Below are 20,942 nucleotides of genomic sequence, written 5' to 3'. Positions count from 1 at the left end.
GCTCTGACGTGCGATTGGCGCGCTTTTCGGAAGTATAACGATGCACGTGGCAGGTATTTATAGAGCGCGGGTCGACACACGGCACCGGAAGTGCGTCATCTCCGGTGCCGTGTCACGTGAGTGGTCACCAGTTGTCATATCCGTGCGTAGATATCGGCGCATGCGCAAGGGAAGTTATGTAGGAGGCGTGTAAAAGGAGCAGGTAGTTTATTGTCATGACAGCAGGCGAACGCCCGCGCATGCGTGCTTGGAACTGAGCAGAAGCTCAGCACTGTGGAGACTCCGCCCCTTCCCGTGACGTCATCCCTCTCAGGCGCAGCCCCAGTCTATACAAGAGCAGCTGATAAGTACTGGTATGTATTGTTGTATTATGTACAATGACCCCTGTATATGTACACTGTACACACACTGCAGTATCTATAGGTGTGTGTATTATGTGATGTACATATTACTGTATGTAATGTTTACAGGGGTTGTTTAGGCTTGGCACGATTCCAAGATTCACCAAAATTGCTGGCATTAGCGATATGTCACTTAACTGCATGTGTGCGATTCACACGAGTACATATCTGCTATATACATAACTGCATGTGTGCGATTTACACGAGTACATATCTGCTATATACATAACTGCATGTGTGCGATTCACACGAGTACATATCTGCTATATACATAACTGCATGTGTGCGATTTACACGAGTACATATCTGCTATATACATAACTGCATGTGTGCGATTCACACGAGTACATATCTGCTATATACATAACTGCATGTGTGCGATTCACACGAGTACATATCTGCTATATACATAACTGCATGTGTGCGATTCACACGAGTACATATCTGCTATATACATAACTGCATGTGTGCGATTCACACGAGTACATATCTGCTATATACATAACTGCATGTGTGCGATTTACACGAGTACATATCTGCTATATACATAACTGCATGTGTGCGATTCACACGAGTACATATCTGCTATATACATAACTGCATGTGTGCGATTCACACGAGTACATATCTGCTATATACATAACTGCATGTGTGCGATTCACACGAGTACATATCTGCTATATACATAACTGCATGTGTGCGATTTACACGAGTACATATCTGCTATATACATAACTGCATGTGTGCGATTCACACGAGTACATATCTGCTATATACATAACTGCATGTGTGCGATTCACACGAGTACATATCTGCTATATACATAACTGCATGTGTGCGATTCACACGAGTACATATCTGCTATATACATAACTGCATGTGTGCGATTTACACGAGTACATATCTGCTATATACATAACTGCATGTGTGCGATTTACACGAGTACATATCTGCTATATACATAACTGCATGTGTGCGATTTACACGAGTACATATCTGCTATATACATAACTGCATGTGTGCGATTCACACGAGTACATATCTGCTATATACATAACTGCATGTGTGCGATTCACACGAGTACATATCTGCTATATACATAACTGCATGTGTGCGATTCACACGAGTACATATCTGCTATATACATAACTGCATGTGTGCGATTCACACGAGTACATATCTGCTATATACATAACTGCATGTGTGCGATTCACACGAGTACATATCTGCTATATACATAACTGCATGTGTGCGATTCACACGAGTACATATCTGCTATATACATAACTGCATGTGTGCGATTCACACGAGTACATATCTGCTATATACATAACTGCATGTGTGCGATTCACACGAGTACATATCTGCTATATACATAACTGCATGTGTGCGATTTACACGAGTACATATCTGCTATATACATAACTGCATGTGTGCGATTCACACGAGTACATATCTGCTATATACATAACTGCATGTGTGCGATTCACACGAGTACATATCTGCTATATACATAACTGCATGTGTGCGATTCACACGAGTACATATCTGCTATATACATAACTGCATGTGTGCGATTCACACGAGTACATATCTGCTATATACATAACTGCATGTGTGCGATTCACACGAGTACATATCTGCTATATACATAACTGCATGTGTGCGATTCACACGAGTACATATCTGCTATATACATAACTGCATGTGTGCGATTTACACGAGTACATATCTGCTATATACATAACTGCATGTGTGCGATTCACACGAGTACATATCTGCTATATACATAACTGCATGTGTGCGATTCACACGAGTACATATCTGCTATATACATAACTGCATGTGTGCGATTCACACGAGTACATATCTGCTATATACATAACTGCATGTGTGCGATTCACACGAGTACATATCTGCTATATACATAACTGCATGTGTGCGATTCACACGAGTACATATCTGCTATATACATAACTGCATGTGTGCGATTCACACGAGTATATATATGCTATATACAAAACTGCATGTAGGCGATTCACACGAGTACATATCTGCTATATACATAACTGCATGTGTGCGATTCACACGAGTACATATCTGCTATATACATAACTGCATGTGTGCGATTCACACGAGTACATATCTGCTATATACATAACTGCATGTATGCGATTCACACGAGTACATATATGCTATATGCAAAACTGCATGTAGGCGATTCACACGAGTACATATCTGCTATATACATAACTGCATGTGTGCGATTCACACCAGTACATATCTGCTATATACATAACTGCATGTGTGCGATTCACACGAGTACATATCTGCTATATACATAACTGCATGTGTGCGATTCACACGAGTACATATCTGCTATATACATAACTGCATGTAGGCGATTCACACGAGTACATATCTGCTATATACATAACTGCATGTGTGCGATTCACACGAGTACATATCTGCTATATACATGACTGCATGTATGCGATTCACACGAGTACATATCTGCTATATACATAACTGCATGTATGCGATTTACACAAGTATATATATGCTATATACAAAACTGCATGTAGGCGATTCACACGAGTACATATCTGCTATATACATAACTGCATGTATGCGATTCACACGAGTACATATCTGCTATATACAATACTGCATGTATGCGATTCACACGAGTACATATATGCTATATACATAACTGCATGTAGGCGATTCACATGAGTACATATCTGCTATATACATAACTGCATGTATGCGATTCACACGAGTACATATCTGCTATATACATAACTGCATGTAGGCGATTCACATGAGTACATATCTGCTATATACATAACTGCATGTGGGCGATTCACACGAGTACATATCTGCTATATACAATACTGCATGTATGCGATTCACACGAGTACATATCTGCTATATACAATACTGCATGTATGCGATTCACACGAGTACATATCTGCTATATACAATACTGCATGTATGCGATTCACAAGAGTACATACAGGTCCTTCTCAAAAAATTAGCATATAGTGTTAAATTTCATTATTTACCATAATGTAATGATTACAATTAAACTTTCATATATTATAGATTCATTATCCACCAACTGAAATTTGTCAGGTCTTTTATTGTTTTAATACTGATGATTTTGGCCTACAACTCCTGATAACCCAAAAAACCTGTCTCAATAAATTAGCATATTTCACCCGTCCAATCAAATAAAAGTGTTTTTTAATAACAAACAAATAAAAACATCAAATAATAATGTTCAGTTATGCACTCAATACTTGGTCGGGAATCCTTTGGCAGAAATGACTGCTTCAATGCGGCGTGGCATGGAGGCAATCAGCCTGTGACACTGCTGAGATGTTATGGAGGCCCAGGATGCTTCAATAGCGGCCTTAAGCTCATCCAGAGTGTTGGGTCTTGCGTCTCTCAACTTTCTCTTCACAATATCCCACAGATTCTCTATGGGGTTCAGGTCAGGAGAGTTGGCAGGCCAATTGAGCACAGTAATACCATGGTCAGTAAACCATTTACCAGTGGTTTTGGCACTGTGAGCAGGTGCCAGGTCGTGCTGAGAAATGAAATCTTCATATCCATAAAGCATTTCAGCCGATGGAAGCATGAAGTGCTCCAAAATCTCCTGATAGCTAGCTGCATTGACCCTGCCCTTGATGAAACACAGTGGACCAACACCAGCAGCTGACATGGCACCCCACACCATCACTGACTGTGGGTACTTGACACTGGACTTCAGGCATTTTGGCATTTCCTTCTCCCCAGTCTTCCTCCAGACTCTGGCACCTTGATTTCCGAATGACATGCAAAATTTGCTTTCATCAGAAAAAAGTACTTGGGACCACTTAGCAACAGTCCAGTGCTGCTTCTCTGTAGCCCAGGTCAGGCGCTTCTGCCGCTGTTTATGGTTCAAAAGTGGCTTTACCTGGGGAATGCGGCACCTGTAGCCCATTTCCTGCACACGCCTGTGCACGGTGGCTCTGGATGTTTCCACACCAGACTCAGTCCACTGCTTCCTCAGGTTCCCCAAGGTCTGGAATCGGTCCTTCTCCACAATCTTCCTCAGGGTCCGGTCACCTCTTCTCGTTGTACAGCGTTTTCTGCCACATTTTTGCCTTCCAACAGACTTACCATTGAGGTGCCTTGATACAGCACTCTGGGAACAGCCTATTTGTTGAGAAATTTCTTTCTGGGTCTTACCCTCTTGCTTGAGGGTGTCAATGATGGCCTTCTTGACATCTCTCAGGTCGCTAGTCTTACCCATGATGGGGGTTTTGAGTAATGAACCAGGCAGGGAGTTTTTAAAAGCCTCAGGTATCTTTTGCATGTGTTTAGAGTTAATTAGTTGATTCAGAAGATTAGGGTAATAGGTCGTTTAGAGAACCTTTTCTTGATATGCTAATTTATTGAGACAGGTTTTTTGGGTTATCAGGAGTTGTAGGCCAAAATCATCAGTATTAAAACAATAAAAGACCTGACAAATTTCAGTTGGTGGATAATGAATCTATAATATATGAAAGTTTAATTGTAATCATTACATTATGGTAAATAATGAAATTTAACACTATATGCTAATTTTTTGAGAAGGACCTGTATATGCTATATACATAACTGCATGTATGCGATTCACACGAGTACATACACTCACCGGCCACTTTATTAGGTACACCATGCTAGTAACGGGTTGGACCCCCTTTTGCCTTCAGAACTGCCTCAATTCTTCGTGGCATAGATTCAACAAGGTGCTGGAAGCATTCCTCAGAGATTTTGGTCCATATTGACATGATGGCATCACACAGTTGCCGCAGATTTGTCGGCTGCACATCCCAAAGATGCTCCATACAAGGCAGGATGGATCCATGCTTTCATGTTGTTTACGCCAAATTCTGACCCTACCATCCGAATGTCGCAGCAGAAATCGAGACTCATCAGACCAAGCAACGTTTTTCCAATCTTCTACTGTCCAATTTCGATGAGCTTGTACAAATTGTAGCCTCAGTTTCCTGTTCTTAGCTGAAAGGAGTGGTACCCGGTGTGGTCTTCTGCTGCTGTAGCCCATCTGCCTCAAAGTTCGACGCACTGTGCGTTCAGAGATGCTCTTAGGCCTACCTTGGTTGTAACGGGTGGCGATTTTAGTCACTGTTGCCTTTCTATCAGCTCGAACCAGTCTGCCCATTCTCCTCTGACCTCTGGCATCAACAAGGCATTTCCGCCCACAGAACTGCCGCTCACTGGATTTTTTTTCTTTTTCGGACCATTCTCTGTAAACCCTAGAGATGGTTGTGCGTGAAAATCCCAGTAGATCAGCAGTTTCTGAAATACTCAGACCAGCCCTTCTGGCACCAACAACCATGCCACGTTCAAAGGCACTCAAATCACCTTTCTTCCCCATACTGATGCTCGGTTTGAACTGCAGGAGATTGTCTTGACCATGTCTACATGCCTAAATGCACTGAGTTGCTGCCATGTGATTGGCTGATTAGAAATTAAGTGTTAACAAGAAGTTGGACAGGTGTACCTAATAAAGTGGCCGGTGAGTGTATATGCTATATACAATACTGCATGTATGCGATTCACATGAGTACATATATGCTATATACATAACTGCATGTGTGCGATTCACACGAGTACATATATGCTATATACATAACTGCATGTGTGCGATTCACACGAGTACATATATGCTATATACGTGACTGCATGTTTGCGATTCACACAAATACATATACAGTCATGGCCAAAAGTATTCACACCCCTGCAATTCTGTCAGATAATACTCAGTTTCTTCCTGAAAATGATTGCAAACACAAATTCTTTGGTATTATTATCTTCATTTAATTTGTCTTAAATGAAAAAACACAAAAGAGAATGAAGCAAAAAGCAAAACATTGATCATTTCACACAAAACTCCAAAAATGGGCCAGACAAAAGTATTGGCACCCTCAGTCTAATACTTGGTTGCACAACCTTTAGCCAAAATAACTGCGACCAACCGCTTCCGGTAACCGTCAATGAGTTTCTTACAATGCTCTGCTGGAATTTTAGACCATTCTTCTTTGGCAAACTGCTCCAGGTCCCTGATATTTGAAGGGTGCCTTCTCCAAACTGCCATTTTTAGATCTCTCCACAGGTGTTCCGTGGGATTCAGGTCTGGACTCATTGCTGGCCATTTTAGAAGTCTCCAGTGCTTTCTCTCAAACCATTTTCTAGTGGTTTTTGAAGTGTGTTTTGGGTAATTGTCCTGCTAGAAGACCCATGACCTCTGAGGGAGACCCAGCTTTCTCACACTGGGCCCTACATTATGCTGCAAAATTTGTTGGTAGTCTTCAGACTTCATAATGCCATGCACACGGTCAAGCAGTCCAGTGCCAGAGGCAGCAAAGCAACCCCAAAACATCAGGGAACCTCCGCCATGTTTGACTTTAGGGACTGTGTTCTTTTCTTTGAATGCCTCTTTTTTTCTCCTGTAAACTCTATGTTGATGCCTTTGCCCAAAAAGCTCTACTATTGTCTCATCTGACCAGAGAACATTCTTCCAAAACGTTTTAGGCTTTTTCAGCTAAGTTTTGGCAAACTCCAGCCGGCTTTTTCATGTCTCGGGGTAAGAAGTGGGGTCTTCCTGGGTCTCCTACCATACAGTCCCTTTTCATTCAGACGCCGACGGATAATAAGGGTTGACACTGTTGTACCCTCGGACTGCAGGGCAGCTTGAACTTGTTTGGATGTTAGTCGAGGTTCTTTATCCAACATCCGCACAATCTTGCGTTGAAATCTCTTGTCAATTTTTATTTTCCGTCCACATCTAGGGAGGTTAGCCACAGTACCATGGGCTTTAAACTTCTTGATGACACTGCGCACGGTAGGCACAGGAACATTCATGTCTTTGGAGATGGACTTGTAGCCTTGAGATTGCTCATGCTTCCTCACAATTTGGTTTCTCAAATCCTCAGACAGTTCTTTGGTCTTCTTTCTCTAGTCACCTTCCACGACAGCAGTATCGGAGGATGTCTCCCCGCCCTAATAGGGGACAGAAACAGAAAGAGGTTAAATACCCCTCCCCTTCCTGCAACCACCAGTGTTTTTCCTGTCCCCTATGGGGCATGAAGAGGTTCTCTGATAGTGCTGCCGTGGCCGGCGAACGAGAGCACTGGTTACCTGTCAGCCGGGCAGTCGCGGTCGGGAGCTCCGTTCTCCTCCTCCGCCTCCAGACTGCTCCCATCTCCGCGGTCCCCGCGTGACTTGGGACCCCCGCCCGCTCTTCCTGCGCCACCTTCGGGTAGCAATGCAGAGCGGTGTAGTGTTCCGGGGTCCTCCTGCAGCTCCCCGGCTTCCTCCTCTCCCCACGCTGCTGCGGGGTTGGCGCGCGCGCGCCGGAAGTGACGCGCTCCGGGACTTCCGGTTTTTCGAACTGGAGCTTTGGTGCGCGCCGGCCGGCGTCCTGAACCTGGGAACAGCAGCGGCGGCCAGGGCGGGCGTCTCGGACCCCCCCAGGGACACTTTCGAGGGAGGAGCACCAAACTCGCTGGAATCTCGGTAAGACTACTTATTCCTGACTGGGGAGCCCTCCTAGTGTGACGTCTGTCGGTGACTGTACCTCTGGCGTTATGGACGGCGACAAAACCTCTCACTCTGCCACTGCAGAGCCCAGCGCGCACCCCTCTACTGTAAGTAGTGGGATGATGTCCCTTGCTGTCCATTCTTTAAAAAGTTTAAGCGGCTCAGTCCACCTTTCTCTCTCGTTCCAGGGAGACAAGGTCACTGGCACTAGGAAGCCCAGCCGCAAGTGTGGTGCTTGTGCAGCCAAGCTCCCCTCAGCATACACAAAGAAGCTCTGCCAACCATGCACAGACGAAGTGCTGCGTAGCGAACAGCCTTCTTTAATGGATAGCATTAGAACCCTCATCAGGGAGGAGGTTCAGTCCTCTATGGCAACCTTCTCTCGAGCCCCGACCCCGCAGCCTCCCCCTCCTAATTAAAGGAGATCGGGCCGGGTAGCCTCAGACTCTGACTCGGGCGAGATACATACCTCGGGTTCAGAATACAGCTGGGAAAAAGAGGGTTCTACTTCTACTTCTGCTCCCAAATCGGAAAGTAGGAAGTACCTCTTCTCCTCTGAAGATTTGGAGGAGTTAATTTCCATGGTGAGAGGCACCATGGGGGTAGAGGAGGAGTTAGAGGGCCATTCCGTGCAGGATGATATGTTCGGGGGTCTGAAACCTAAATCGGTAAAAGGATTCCCCATACATGAAAACATCGAGAACATTATCCTCCAGGAGTGGAGCCTGCCAGAAAAGGGGCTGAACGTCCCATCTGAGTTCAAAAATCGCTTTCCCCTGGAGGGAGATTGTTCTTTATTTGATATGCCCAAGGTGGATGTTCAGGTGTCAAGGGTCACTAAGAAAACGGCCCTACCCTTCGAAGACTCCTCCCAACTTAAAGATCCGATGGATCGTAAAACTGAGAGCTTACTGAGGAGATCTTGGGACACCTCAACTAACTTATTGAAATCCAACGTAGCCTCAACATGTGTGGCCAGATCGTTGTTTATTTGGCTTCGTACCTTAGAGAACCACCTCGTACAAGGTACATCCAGAGAGGACATCCTTAATTCTCTTCCCTTGCTCCAAAAAGCAACCGGATTCCTCGCGGACGCTTCCGCGGAATCAGTTCGGGTAGCTCCGGGAGAAAGTGATTTCCCACGTACCACATCGGGAAAAAGGAGAAGGCCATTATTCCCATCTCTTTCTGGTGAAGAAACCCTCAGGGAAACACCGTATCATCGTAAACCTGAAACCTCTGAATCAGGTGATAAGATATCGAAGATTCAAGATAGAATCTATCAGATCAGCGATCCCGCTGATTGGACAGAACTGGGTAATGGCCACATTGGACCTGAGGGATGCATATTACCATGTGCCAATACACCCAGACCACAGGAAGTTCCTCAGGTTCGCCATCTCCCAAAACAAACGGATCAGCCATTACCAGTTCAATGTCCTTCCTTTCGGAGTGTCATCAGCTCCACGGGTCTTCACCAAGATCATGTTGGAAGTGATAATCTTTTATCCGACAACAGGGGGTCTGCGTCATTCCATACCTGGACGACTTCCTCCTCATTGCTCCATCAGCTTCTCGCCTCAATCAGGACGTGGCGAAGGTTCTCAGCATCTTAACGTCTCTCGGGTGGATTCCAAATCTGGCAAAATCAGATCTCCAGCCATCTCCCCAGAAGAAATTTCTAGGAATTCTGCTGGACTCAGAAAAGAGAATGTCCTTCTTACCCAGGGACCGTCGGATAGATCTGGTCCACAAGATCTCCAGATTCAGAGACCAGAAATTCCCAACTCAAAGAGACTCTATGTCAATCCTGGGTTCTCTAACATCATGCATCCAGGCAGTCTCCTGGGCCCAGGCCCATACAAGGATTCTTCAATCTCACATCCTGTCGTATTCAAGAGGACACCAGATGGCTTTATCCAGGAAAATTCCTCTTCCCACTCATGTAAGATCCTCCCTCTCATGGTGGCGGAACCCCCGAAACTTACAGCGGGGAGTCAGCTGGGATCAGACCCCTCTCCGAATACTTACAACAGACGCAAGTCAGAGAGGTTGGGGTGCTGTGATTGAGAAATCCCACTTTCAGGGTCTGTGGTCCCCAGAGATGAGACGCAGCTCCTCAAATCTGAGAGAGTTAAAAGCAGTGGAGGAGGCGCTAAAAGCCTCATCGGCCCTCATCCAGGGTCACCTTGTACGGGTGATGTCCGACAACATGACCACTGTCGCCTACCTCCGACACCAAGGGGGCACGAAATACTCAAGCCTAAAGCTAACTGCTGGAAGGATCTTTTCCTGGGCAGAGAAACACCTCCTGTCCATCTCTGCAGTACATATAAAAGGGCTGGACAATTCCCAGGCGGATTACCTCAGCAGGAGGGACTTTCATCCTGGGGAATGGTCCCTAAACCAGGAGATATTCCTATCCTTGGTCCAGAGGTGGGGAACCCCCGAGGTGGACCTGTTCGCCAGCAGACAGAACAAAAAGTCAGACAACTTTTTCTCCCTGAACATCTCAAACGAGACTCAAGGACTGTACGCATTCTCACATCCTTGGGAATTTACCCTAGCGTATGCCTTCCCGCCAATCCCATTGCTATCCAGAACATTGCAGAAAGTCCGGATAGAGCAAGTCCCAACGATTCTGATAGCCCCACTGTGGCCAGGAAGAGGCTGGTTCAACGCGTTGACAGACGTGCTTAGAAGGTCCAATCCTACTTCCCCAGAGACGCGACCTGCTTCAACAGGGTCCTCTATTTCATCCAGACCTGCACAAGCTGAAGTTAGCAGCCTGGCTTCTGAAGCCGAGATCCTGAAGGCCAGGGGGCTCTCTCAAGACGTGATTGAAACCCTACAAAAAAGTAGGAAGCCGATAACTAATGCCATTTATGGGAAAATATGGAAGAAATTTTCTTCATGGTGTCTTCCGAACAAACCAGATCCATTTAACCCGGAAATTGCTCAAATCCTTCAATTCCTCCAGAAGGGCTTGGAGATGTGACTCTCACCAAGTACCCTGAAGGTCCAAGTGTCGGCCCTCGGATCTTTCTTTGACCAAGATCTGGCAAGTCACCGATGGATCAAACGGTTTATAGCTTCAGCAACAAGAATCCGTCCAAGACGTCTCATCCACACCCCTCCGTGGGACTTGAATCTTGTCCTGAACAGTCTGACCGGTGACCCCTTTGAACCCCTTTCAGCCTCCAACTTAAAGATCTTGACCCTAAAAACAGTCTTTCTGGTGGCTATCACTACCGCCAGGCGTATAGGGGAGATACAGGCTTTATCAATCCAGGAGCCATTCCTGACCGTAACTATGGACAGCATAATCCTGAAATTAGATCCTTCCTTTATGCCTAAAGTGGTCTCTGAATTCCACAGAAATCAAGAAATCATCTTACCCTCTTTCTGTCCGAATCCATCTAACCCAAAAGAGGAGGTCTTTCATACCCTGGACGTCCGCAGAGTGGTCCTATTCTACCTTCAACAGACAGAAAGTTGGAGGGTGGATCAGAATCTATTCGTCCAGTGGGCAGGACGTAATAAAGGCAAGAAGGCAGCCAAAAGTACAATAGCAAATTGGATTAAACAGGCCATTAGCCTTGCCTACTCATCCCAGAATCTGACTCCTCCAGCTTCTCTAAAAGCACACTCCACTCGTGCAGTCTCAACTTCCTGGGCAGAGAGGGGTAGCGCATCTTCAGAGCAGATTTGCAGAGCCGCCACCTGGTCGTCAGTCCATACATTCACCAGGCACTACAGGCTCAACTTCAATAGGGACCTATCGTTTGGCAGACGAGTTCTCCAGGCTGTTGTCCCTCCCTAAAGAAATTAGCGGTTGGTATTGCTCCGATACTGCTGTCGTGGAAGGTGACTAGAGAAAATAGAATTAGAACTTACCGGTAATTCTCTTTCTAGGAACCTTCCACGACAGCACTAATTTCCCTCCCTATCTGATTTATGTATTAAATGTTTCCTGCACTTAAGTGGTAACTAAACATGCTACTGTGTCCAGAAAAAACACTGGTGGTTGCAGGAAGGGGAGGGGTATTTAACCTCTTTCTGTTCCTGTCCCCTATTAGGGCGGGGAGACATTCTCCGATACTGCTGTCGTGGAAGGTTCCTAGAAAGAGAATTACCGGTAAGTTCTAATTCTATTTTCTTTTCTCCATGCTCAATGTGGTACACACAAGGACACAGGACAGAGGTTGAGTCAACTTTAATCCATGTCAACTGGCTGCAAGTGTGATTTAGTTATTGCCAACACCTGTTAGGTGCCACAGGTAAGTTACAGGTGCTGTTAATTACACAAATTAGAGAAGCATCACATGATTTTTCGAACAGTGCCAATACTTTTGTCCACCCCCTTTTTTATGTTTGGTGTGGAATTATATCCAAATTGGCTTTAGGACAATTCTTTTTGTGTTTTTTTTCATTTAAGACAAATTAAATGAAGATAATAATACCAAAGAATTTGTGTTTGCAATCACTTTCAGGAAGAAAGTGAGTATTATCTGACAGAATTGCAGGGGTGTGAATACTTTTGGCCATGACTGTATGCTATATACATGACTGCATGTATGCAATTCACACGAGTACATAAATGCTATATACACAAATGCATACATGCGATTCACACGAGTACATATATACATGACTGCATGTATGTGATTCACACGAGTACATATATGCTATATACGTGACTGCATGTATGCGATTCACACGAGTACATATATGCTATATACATGACTGCATGTATGCGATTCACACGAGTACATATATGCTATATACATGACTGCATGTATGCGATTCACACGAGTACATATATGCTATATACATAACTGCATGTATGCGATTCACACGAGTACATATATGCTATATACGTGACTGCATGTGTGCGATTCACACGAGTACATATATGCTATATACAAGACTGCATGTATGCGATTCACACGAGTACAGATATGCTATATACAAGACTGCATGTATGCGATTCACACGAGTACAGATATGCTTTATACGTGACTGCATGTATGCGATTCACACGAGTACAGATATGCTTTATACGTGACTGCATGTATGCGATTCACACGAGTACAGATATGCTATATACGTGACTGTATGTATGCGATTCACACGAGTACATATATGCTATATACGTGACTGCATGTATGCGATTCACACGAGTACATATATGCTATATACATAACTGCATGTATGCGATTCACAAGAGTACATATATGCTGTCTACGTAACTGCATGTTAGCGATTCACACAAATACATATATGCTGTATACGTGACTGCATGTTAGCGATTCACACAAATACATATATGCTGTATACGTGACTGCATGTTAGCGATTCACACGAGTACATATATGCTATATGCATGACTGCATGTATGCGATTCACATGAGTACATATCTGCTATATGCAAGACTGCATGTATGCGATTCACACGAGTACATATATCCTATATACGTGACTGCATGTATGCGATTCACACGAGTACATATATGCTATATACTTGACTGCATGTGTGCGATTCACACAAGTACATATATGCTATATACATGACTGCATGTGTGCGATTCACACAAGTACATATATGCTATATACATGACTGCATGTATGCGATTCACACGAGTACATATATGCTATATATGTGACTGCATGTATGCGATTCACACGAGTACATATATGCTATATACATAACTGCATGTACGCGATTCACACGAGTGCATATATGCTATATACAAGACTGCATGTATGCGGTCTGTTTTGACACATTAGTGGCTCTGCAAACGCAACACGACGCCCGCAGACCATTCCAAAGTCTGCATTCCAAAACGCCACTACTTCCCTTCCGAGCCCTGACGTGTGCCTAAACAGTAGTTTTCTCCCACATATGAAGTATCAGCGTACTCAGGACAAATTGCACAAAAACTTTTGTGGTCCAAATTCTCCTGTTACCCTTGGGAAAATACAAAACTGGGGGCGAAAAGATCATTTTTGTGGAAAAAATATGATTTTTTATTTTTACGACTCTACATTATAAACTTTTGTGAAGCACTTGGGGGTTCAAAGTGCTCACCCCACATCTAGATAAATTCCTTAGGGCGTCTACCTTCCATAATGGTGTCACTTGTGGGGGTTTCCAATGTTTAGACACATCAGGGGGTCTCCAAACGCGACATGGTGTCCGATCTCAAGTCCAGCCAATTTTGCATTGAAAAGTCAAATACGCTCCTTCCCTTCCGAGCTCTGCCATGCGCCCAAACAGTGATTTACCCCCACATATGGAGTATCCGCGTACTCAGGACAAATTGCACAATAACATTTGGGGTCCAATTTCTCCTGTTGCCCTTGGTAAAATAAATCAAATTGGATCTGAAGTACATTTTTTTGAAAAAAGTTAAATGTTCAATTTTTTTTTAAACATTCCAAAAATTCCTTCCTGTGGAGCACCTGAAGGGTTAATAAACTTCTTGTATGAGGTTTTGAGCACCTTGAGGGGTGCAGTTTTTAGAAAGGTGTCACTTTTGGGAATTTTTTTTTATCATATAGACCCCTCAAAGTGACTACAAATGTGATGTGGTCCCTAAAAAAAAAAATGATGTTGTAAAAATGAGAAATCGCTGGTCAACTTCTATCCCTTATAACTTCCTAAGAAAAAAAATGTGAGTTCAAAAATTGTGCTGATGTAAAGTAGACGTGTGAAATGTTACTTATTAAGTATTTTGTGTGACATATCGCTGTGATTTAAGGGCAGGAAAATTCAAAGTTGGAAAATTGCAAAATTTTCGTCAAATTTCCATATCAAATAAATTTTACCAGAATCTTGAAGTACAATATGTCACGAGAAAACAGTGTCAGAATTACCGGGATCCATGGAAGCATTCTAGAGTTATTACCTCATAAAGGGACAGTGGTCAGAATTTTAAAAATTGGCCTGGTCATTAACATGCAAACCACCCTTGGGGGTTAAGGGGTTAAAATGCCCTCTGCATAAAAATATCTGTCCATATTATGGCCTCCTATGGTATATGACCTCCACACTGTCTACCATTATCAGCTATAACCACCACACCGTCCGCCCTTATGAACCACGGCCTATACCATGGTTGTCCCCTCTTTTATTTTCCATTACAATTTTTATAGCTCCACACTGTCCCCCCACCATGCTAACCTTTCTCCATATTGTGCCTCCATTGAACTCTGTCCCCTCTCCATATCCATTCTGTTCTCCTTTTCACACTATGTCCTCATACAGCCCACCACGCTGCCCTCTTCAGACTGTAACCAATCCTCACACTGTCCCCCTACACAGTACGATGGTCACCACAGCCGCCCACATGGTATGATATCCACAACAACCCCCCAATATATAGTATGGTCACCACCACAGCCCCCATATATAGAATGATGTCCATCACAGACCCAAATAAATATACAGTGGGTATGGAAAGTATTCAGACCCCACTGTACATGGGGGCTGTTTTAGGCATCATTCTACTATGATGGCCCTCACCGCACCCCATACAGTATTATGGCCCATAAACAGCTCCTCAAACAGTATGATATTCACAACAGCCCCCAGTATAGTGACCTCCACAGCCACATATACAGTATGGTCACTACAGTGCCTCATATACTTTGCTGCTCCCACACCCCCTTCACAGCCCCACATTTTATCCCCCCATGTGCACAGCCCCACAGTTTATTCCTCCTATCTGCACAGCCGCTCATTTTATCTCCCCATCTGCACAGCCCCTCAGCTTATTCCCCCATCTGATCAGCCCGTCCGTTTATTCTCCCCGTCTGCATAGCTCCTCTTGTTTATTCACCCGCATGTGCACAGACCTTCATTTTACCCCCCCGCCCAGACCCTCAGCTTATTTCCCGATTGACACAGCTCCTCAGTTTATTTCCCCTATCTGTACAGCCCCACAATTATTCCCCCCATCAGCACAGCTCCTCACCTCATTTTTTCCCGCCATAGCACAGCCCCACTCCTCATTTTATTACCCTCATCAGAACACCCCTCACCACATCGCTCACCTATGTGCCTGCACCCTGGCCGTCACCGTGCTGAATGCAGCTGCAGGAAGATGTCGAACATCCGCAGATATTCAGCATTTTTTTTTTCAAAATAGCGCCCCCTTTGCATAGGCAGGAGGTGGTGCCCTAGGCAGGTGCCTACCTTGCCTACCCCTCCTCCCGACCCCGGATGAGCTAAGTGCTTCTGGATAGAGACATGTCTATTCTTTGGTGGAAATGGCATATGCTGTGGAAGGGTGAAAGGTATTGGTTCATCTCATTTAAATATTTGTGTATATTGTAAACTATAAAATGTAATCGTTATACACGTGTTTCCACATTTACGTTGCACCTACTTGCAGAAATTGCATGATCTTATATTGAGCTTTATAACTTGTGTTCTTCTATTTTAACATTTTGCTGTAGTTGAAAGTGTTTTTTTCCCAGATCTATTGACGATGAACAAGGACCGCAAACAGATGACAGAGAGAATATTGAGCCTCACCCTAGAGATAATCTACCTGCTGACCGGAGAGGTGAGGGGATCTGGAAATCATATCATGTATCTTTCTATAATGCATGGACATGACCGGAGAGGTGATGGGAATGTGTAATCAATGTCTCCCTCCATGCACAGGATTATGTAACTGTAAAGAAGATAAGTGATGAGGGTGAAGGATGGAGCAGAACCCAGGATCCTATTATGATGTCTACACCTCAGTCACTTATTTATGAGAGAAGCAATTATCAAAAAATCCTAGAACTCGCCAGCAGGATTACTGAGTTGTTGACTGAAGAGGTGAGCATTTCTGGGAATTGTGGGGGTTTATACAGCAACGTCTGTTAAGGTGTAAGGCTAATGGTTAGGAGAATAGGAAGGTTCAGCGCTCGTCTTCAAAGATCAAGAAATTTGAATCCTTCATGTCATATGATTAAAATCCAATATGATAAAAAAAACAACACCCAAGTAGAAAAAAGGAGCCTTATGATCCTATGTGTTTTGAACCGATATTATTAAATAGTTCTTAGTCATGCTTAAAATATTTCTAATGTTTAATGGTTGTACAGTAGCATGTAAAAGTTTGGGAACCCCTGGTCAAAATTACTGTTATTGTAACAATATTTAGAATTGAGAGTCCTCAGTGGTTGATACCTTTTAATGGCTAACTGAAAAGATGGTAACAAATTGCAAGCTTTCGAGACTACTCAGGCCTCTTCATCAGGCATAGACTAAAGCAAATTCTGAAGAATCGCATATTTATGCACAACATAGCACAGAACTGTCATTATGGGAGAGTGATAAGTGATAAACAGTTGTCCATAAATATTGGAATATTGGAATTCATAGATTAGGAGTGAATGTTTTGTTGTCCTCTGATTGGGGTCTGGTTCTGTTATGATGACCCCACATGGTCTGAAGTGCAAATTCCTTAATTGATGTAAAAAGACATAAATCCATGCGACACATTCATTCCGGCACTAAGTGTGTCAAAGGTTGTCATAAGTTTATACTCCCAGATTCTCCTGTCTCTCTGAGATTTGAAGTTACCTTTCAATACAAGTAATTTCAGGTCCATGGTGCTATGATCAGGCATACAAAAATGTTTGGCCACAGGTAGATCCATTCTTTTTTCTTTTATTGTATGGCAGTGAGAATTTATCCTTGTTCTCAGTTTTTGCCCTGTCTCCCCAACATACAGACCCCCAGTTGGATATTTAGTACAAATAATTAAGTACACCACATTAGAAGTGACGCAGCTGAAGGTACCTGGTATCTTGTAGTCCTGATGTGAATTGGGGATCTTTATCTTGTCTGTGGTCTTTATAAATGTTAGTGTAACAGTTAGGCAAGTTGAAGATTAAATGATCTCTAACAAGTCTAAAGTTAAAGATGATACATTTCATTTGTTTTTTTAGGCAGAAATAATATACATAAAATATATTTTCATATTTTACATTTTAACCCCTTAGTGACAGAGCCAAATTTTAAAAATCGGACCAGTGTCACTTTATGTGGTAATAACTCTGGAACGCTTTAACAAATTCCAGTGATTTTGAGATTGTTTTTTCGTGACACATTATACTTTATGATGATGGTAAATTTAGGTTGATATGTTTTGTGTTTATAAAAAATATCAGACATTTCACAAAAATGTAAAAAATTTTTGCAATTTTCAAACTTTGATTATCCCTTTAATTCAGATAGTCATACCATAGCAAAACATTAATAAATAACATTTCCCACATGTCTGCTTTACATCAGCACCATTTGTAAAATGTTATTTTATTTAGTTAGCATTTTAGGAGGATTGCAAATGTAGAAGCAATTTTTCTTTTTTTCAGGGAAATTTACAAAATAATTTTTTTAGGGGCCTATCCAGGTTTGAAGTGACTTTAGGGGTCCTATATATTGGAAAACCCCTAAAACTGATACCATTTTTAAAACAGCACCCCATTACATACGGAAAACTGGTGTCAGTTAGTTTATTAACCCTTCAGGTGCTTTTCAGGAATTAATACAAAGTGGCATGATAGAAATGAAAATGTGTATTTTTACCACCTAAATGTCGCTGACTTTTGAACAGATAAGGTGTAGCCCACAGACTCTAAGGGTACCGTCACACAGTCACACTTTGATCGCTACGACGGTACGATTCGTGACGTTCCAGCGATATCCATACGATATCGCAGTGTCTGACACGCAGCAGCGATCAGGGATCCTGCTGAGAATCGTACGTCGTAGCAGATCGTATGGAACTTTCTTTCGTCGCTTGATCACCCGCTGACATCGCTGGATCGTTGTGTGTGACACCGATCCAGCGATGTGTTCGCTTGTAACCAGGGTAAACATCGGGTAACTAAGCGCAGGGCCGCGCTTAGTAACCCGATGTTTACCGTGGTTACCAGCGTAAACGTAAAAAAAACAAACAGTACATACTTACATTCCGGTGTCTGTCCTCCGGCGTCTCAGCTTCTCTGCACTGTGAGCGCCGGCCAGCCAGAAAGCGAGCACAGCGGTGACGTCTGACGTCACCGCTCTGCTTTCCGGCTATGGCGCTTACACAGTGCAGAGAAGCTGAGACGCCGGAGGACAGACACCGGAATGTAAGTATGTACTGTTTGTTTTTTTTACGTTTACGCTGGTAACCAGGGTAAACATCGGGTTACTAAGCGCGGCCCTGCGCTTAGTAACCCGATGTTTACCCTGGTTACCCGGGGACTTCGGCATCGCTCCAGCGCCGTGATTGCACCGTGTGACCGCAGTCTACGACGCTGGAGCGATAATCATACGATCGCTGCGACGTCACGGATCGTGCCGTCGTAGCGATCAAAATGGTACTGTGTGACGGTACCCTAAGAGCGCTATTTGCTCGTGAATTGCCATGGCAAACATCAGGACCACACAATCATGATTTCAGGGTGCCGATGGGCATAAAGATGGAGAAGCCAAACTCTTTAAAACATTTATATGATATACCGTATTTTCTGGTGTATAAGACGACTGGGCGTATAAGACGACCCCCAACTTTTCCATATAAAATATGGAATTTGGGATATACCTGCTGTATAAGACGAGGGTCATCTTATACGCCCAGTCATCCTATACGGTGTGTGGTTCCCAGGGTCTGAAGGAGAGGAGACTCTCCTTCAGGCCCTGGGATCCATATTCATGTAAAAACTAAAGAATAAAAATAAAAAATATGGATATACTCACCCCTCCGAGAAGCCTGGCTGTCACCGCTGCAAGCGTCTGCCTCCGTTCCTAAGAATTGCAGAGCGTGAAGGACCTTCGATGACGTCACGGTCTTGTGATTGGTCCGTGACCGCTCATGTGACCGGTCACCTGACCGTGACGTCATCGAAGGTCTTTCACGCTCTGCAATTCTTAGGAAAGGAGGCAGACGCTTGCAGCGGTGACAGCCAGGCTTCTCGGAGGGGTGAGTATATCCATATTTTTTATTTTTATTCTTTATTTTTTACATGAATATGGATCCCAGGGCCTGAAGGAGAGTTTCCTCTCCTTCAGACCCTGGGAACATCCAGGATCGCTCCCTGCACACGCCGTACCCGGCGTATAAGACGACCCCCGACTTTTGGGACAATTTTTAGGGGTTAAAAAGTCGTCTTATACGCCGGAAAATACGGTAGTCATTATTGACAGCAGCATCTAAGATATGGACGGTGACAACACTTATCGTGGCTGATGCAGCAAATTGTCAGCTAAAGTGTACAGCCGACAGCTGCTGGATTGTCACCTGTATGTGGATGCTATTCTCTTATATCTTAGGTAAGTTAAAAAAAGTGTTGGCAGTCATTAAGGGGTTAAATTGACAGAAAGGAAAATGGGCCGATACAAAATGTGGGCACCCTGCATGGTTAGTACTTAGTAGCACCCTCTTTTACAAGTATCACAGCTCGTAAACTCTTTTTGTAACCAGACAAGAGTCTTTAAATTCTTGTTTGAGGGAATTTCATTTATTCTTCCTTGGAAAATTCTTCCAGTTCTGTGAGGTTCCTGGGTCGTCTTGCACACACTGCTATTTTGAGGTCTAACCACAGATTTCCAATGATGTTCAGATCAGGGGACTGTGAGGGCCATTGTTAAACCTTCAGCTTGCAACTTCTGAGGAAGTCTATTGTGGATTTTGACATGTGTTTAGGATCATTATCCATTTGTAGACATCATCCTCTTTTCATCTTCAGCATTTTTACCAATGGTGTTATGTTTGCATCGATAATCCATTCTTCACTCTACCCGTGCCGTAGGCCCCAACACAACCCCAAAGCATGATTGATCCACCCCCATGCTTAACCCCTTCGTGCCATGCGCCGTACTAGTACGGCGCTGCCGGCACTGCATTAGTGCCAGCCGCAGTACTAGTACGGCGCCCCGATCACCGCGGTCTC

At 43.8% G+C, this 20,942-nt stretch overlaps 1 protein-coding gene across 1 annotated transcript in view; it reads left to right on the top strand.

Moving 5' to 3' along the window:
* LOC143767884 (uncharacterized) overlaps nt 1-20,942 on the top strand; it is a 139,478-nt gene that overhangs the window by 27,109 nt on the left and 91,427 nt on the right. The window contains exons 6-8 of the mRNA XM_077256404.1: nt 297-353; nt 16,482-16,570; nt 16,672-16,833. Coding sequence (XP_077112519.1) covers nt 297-353; nt 16,482-16,570; nt 16,672-16,833 — 308 coding nt within the window. The remainder of the gene's footprint in view (nt 1-296; nt 354-16,481; nt 16,571-16,671; nt 16,834-20,942) is intronic.

The sequence above is a fragment of the Ranitomeya variabilis genome, chromosome 4 (genome assembly GCF_051348905.1).
Source record: "Ranitomeya variabilis isolate aRanVar5 chromosome 4, aRanVar5.hap1, whole genome shotgun sequence".
Classification (NCBI taxonomy): Eukaryota; Metazoa; Chordata; class Amphibia; order Anura; family Dendrobatidae; genus Ranitomeya; species Ranitomeya variabilis.
The sequence above is the reverse complement of the archived record's forward strand: the minus strand, read 5'-3'. Positions and strand labels throughout refer to the sequence as shown.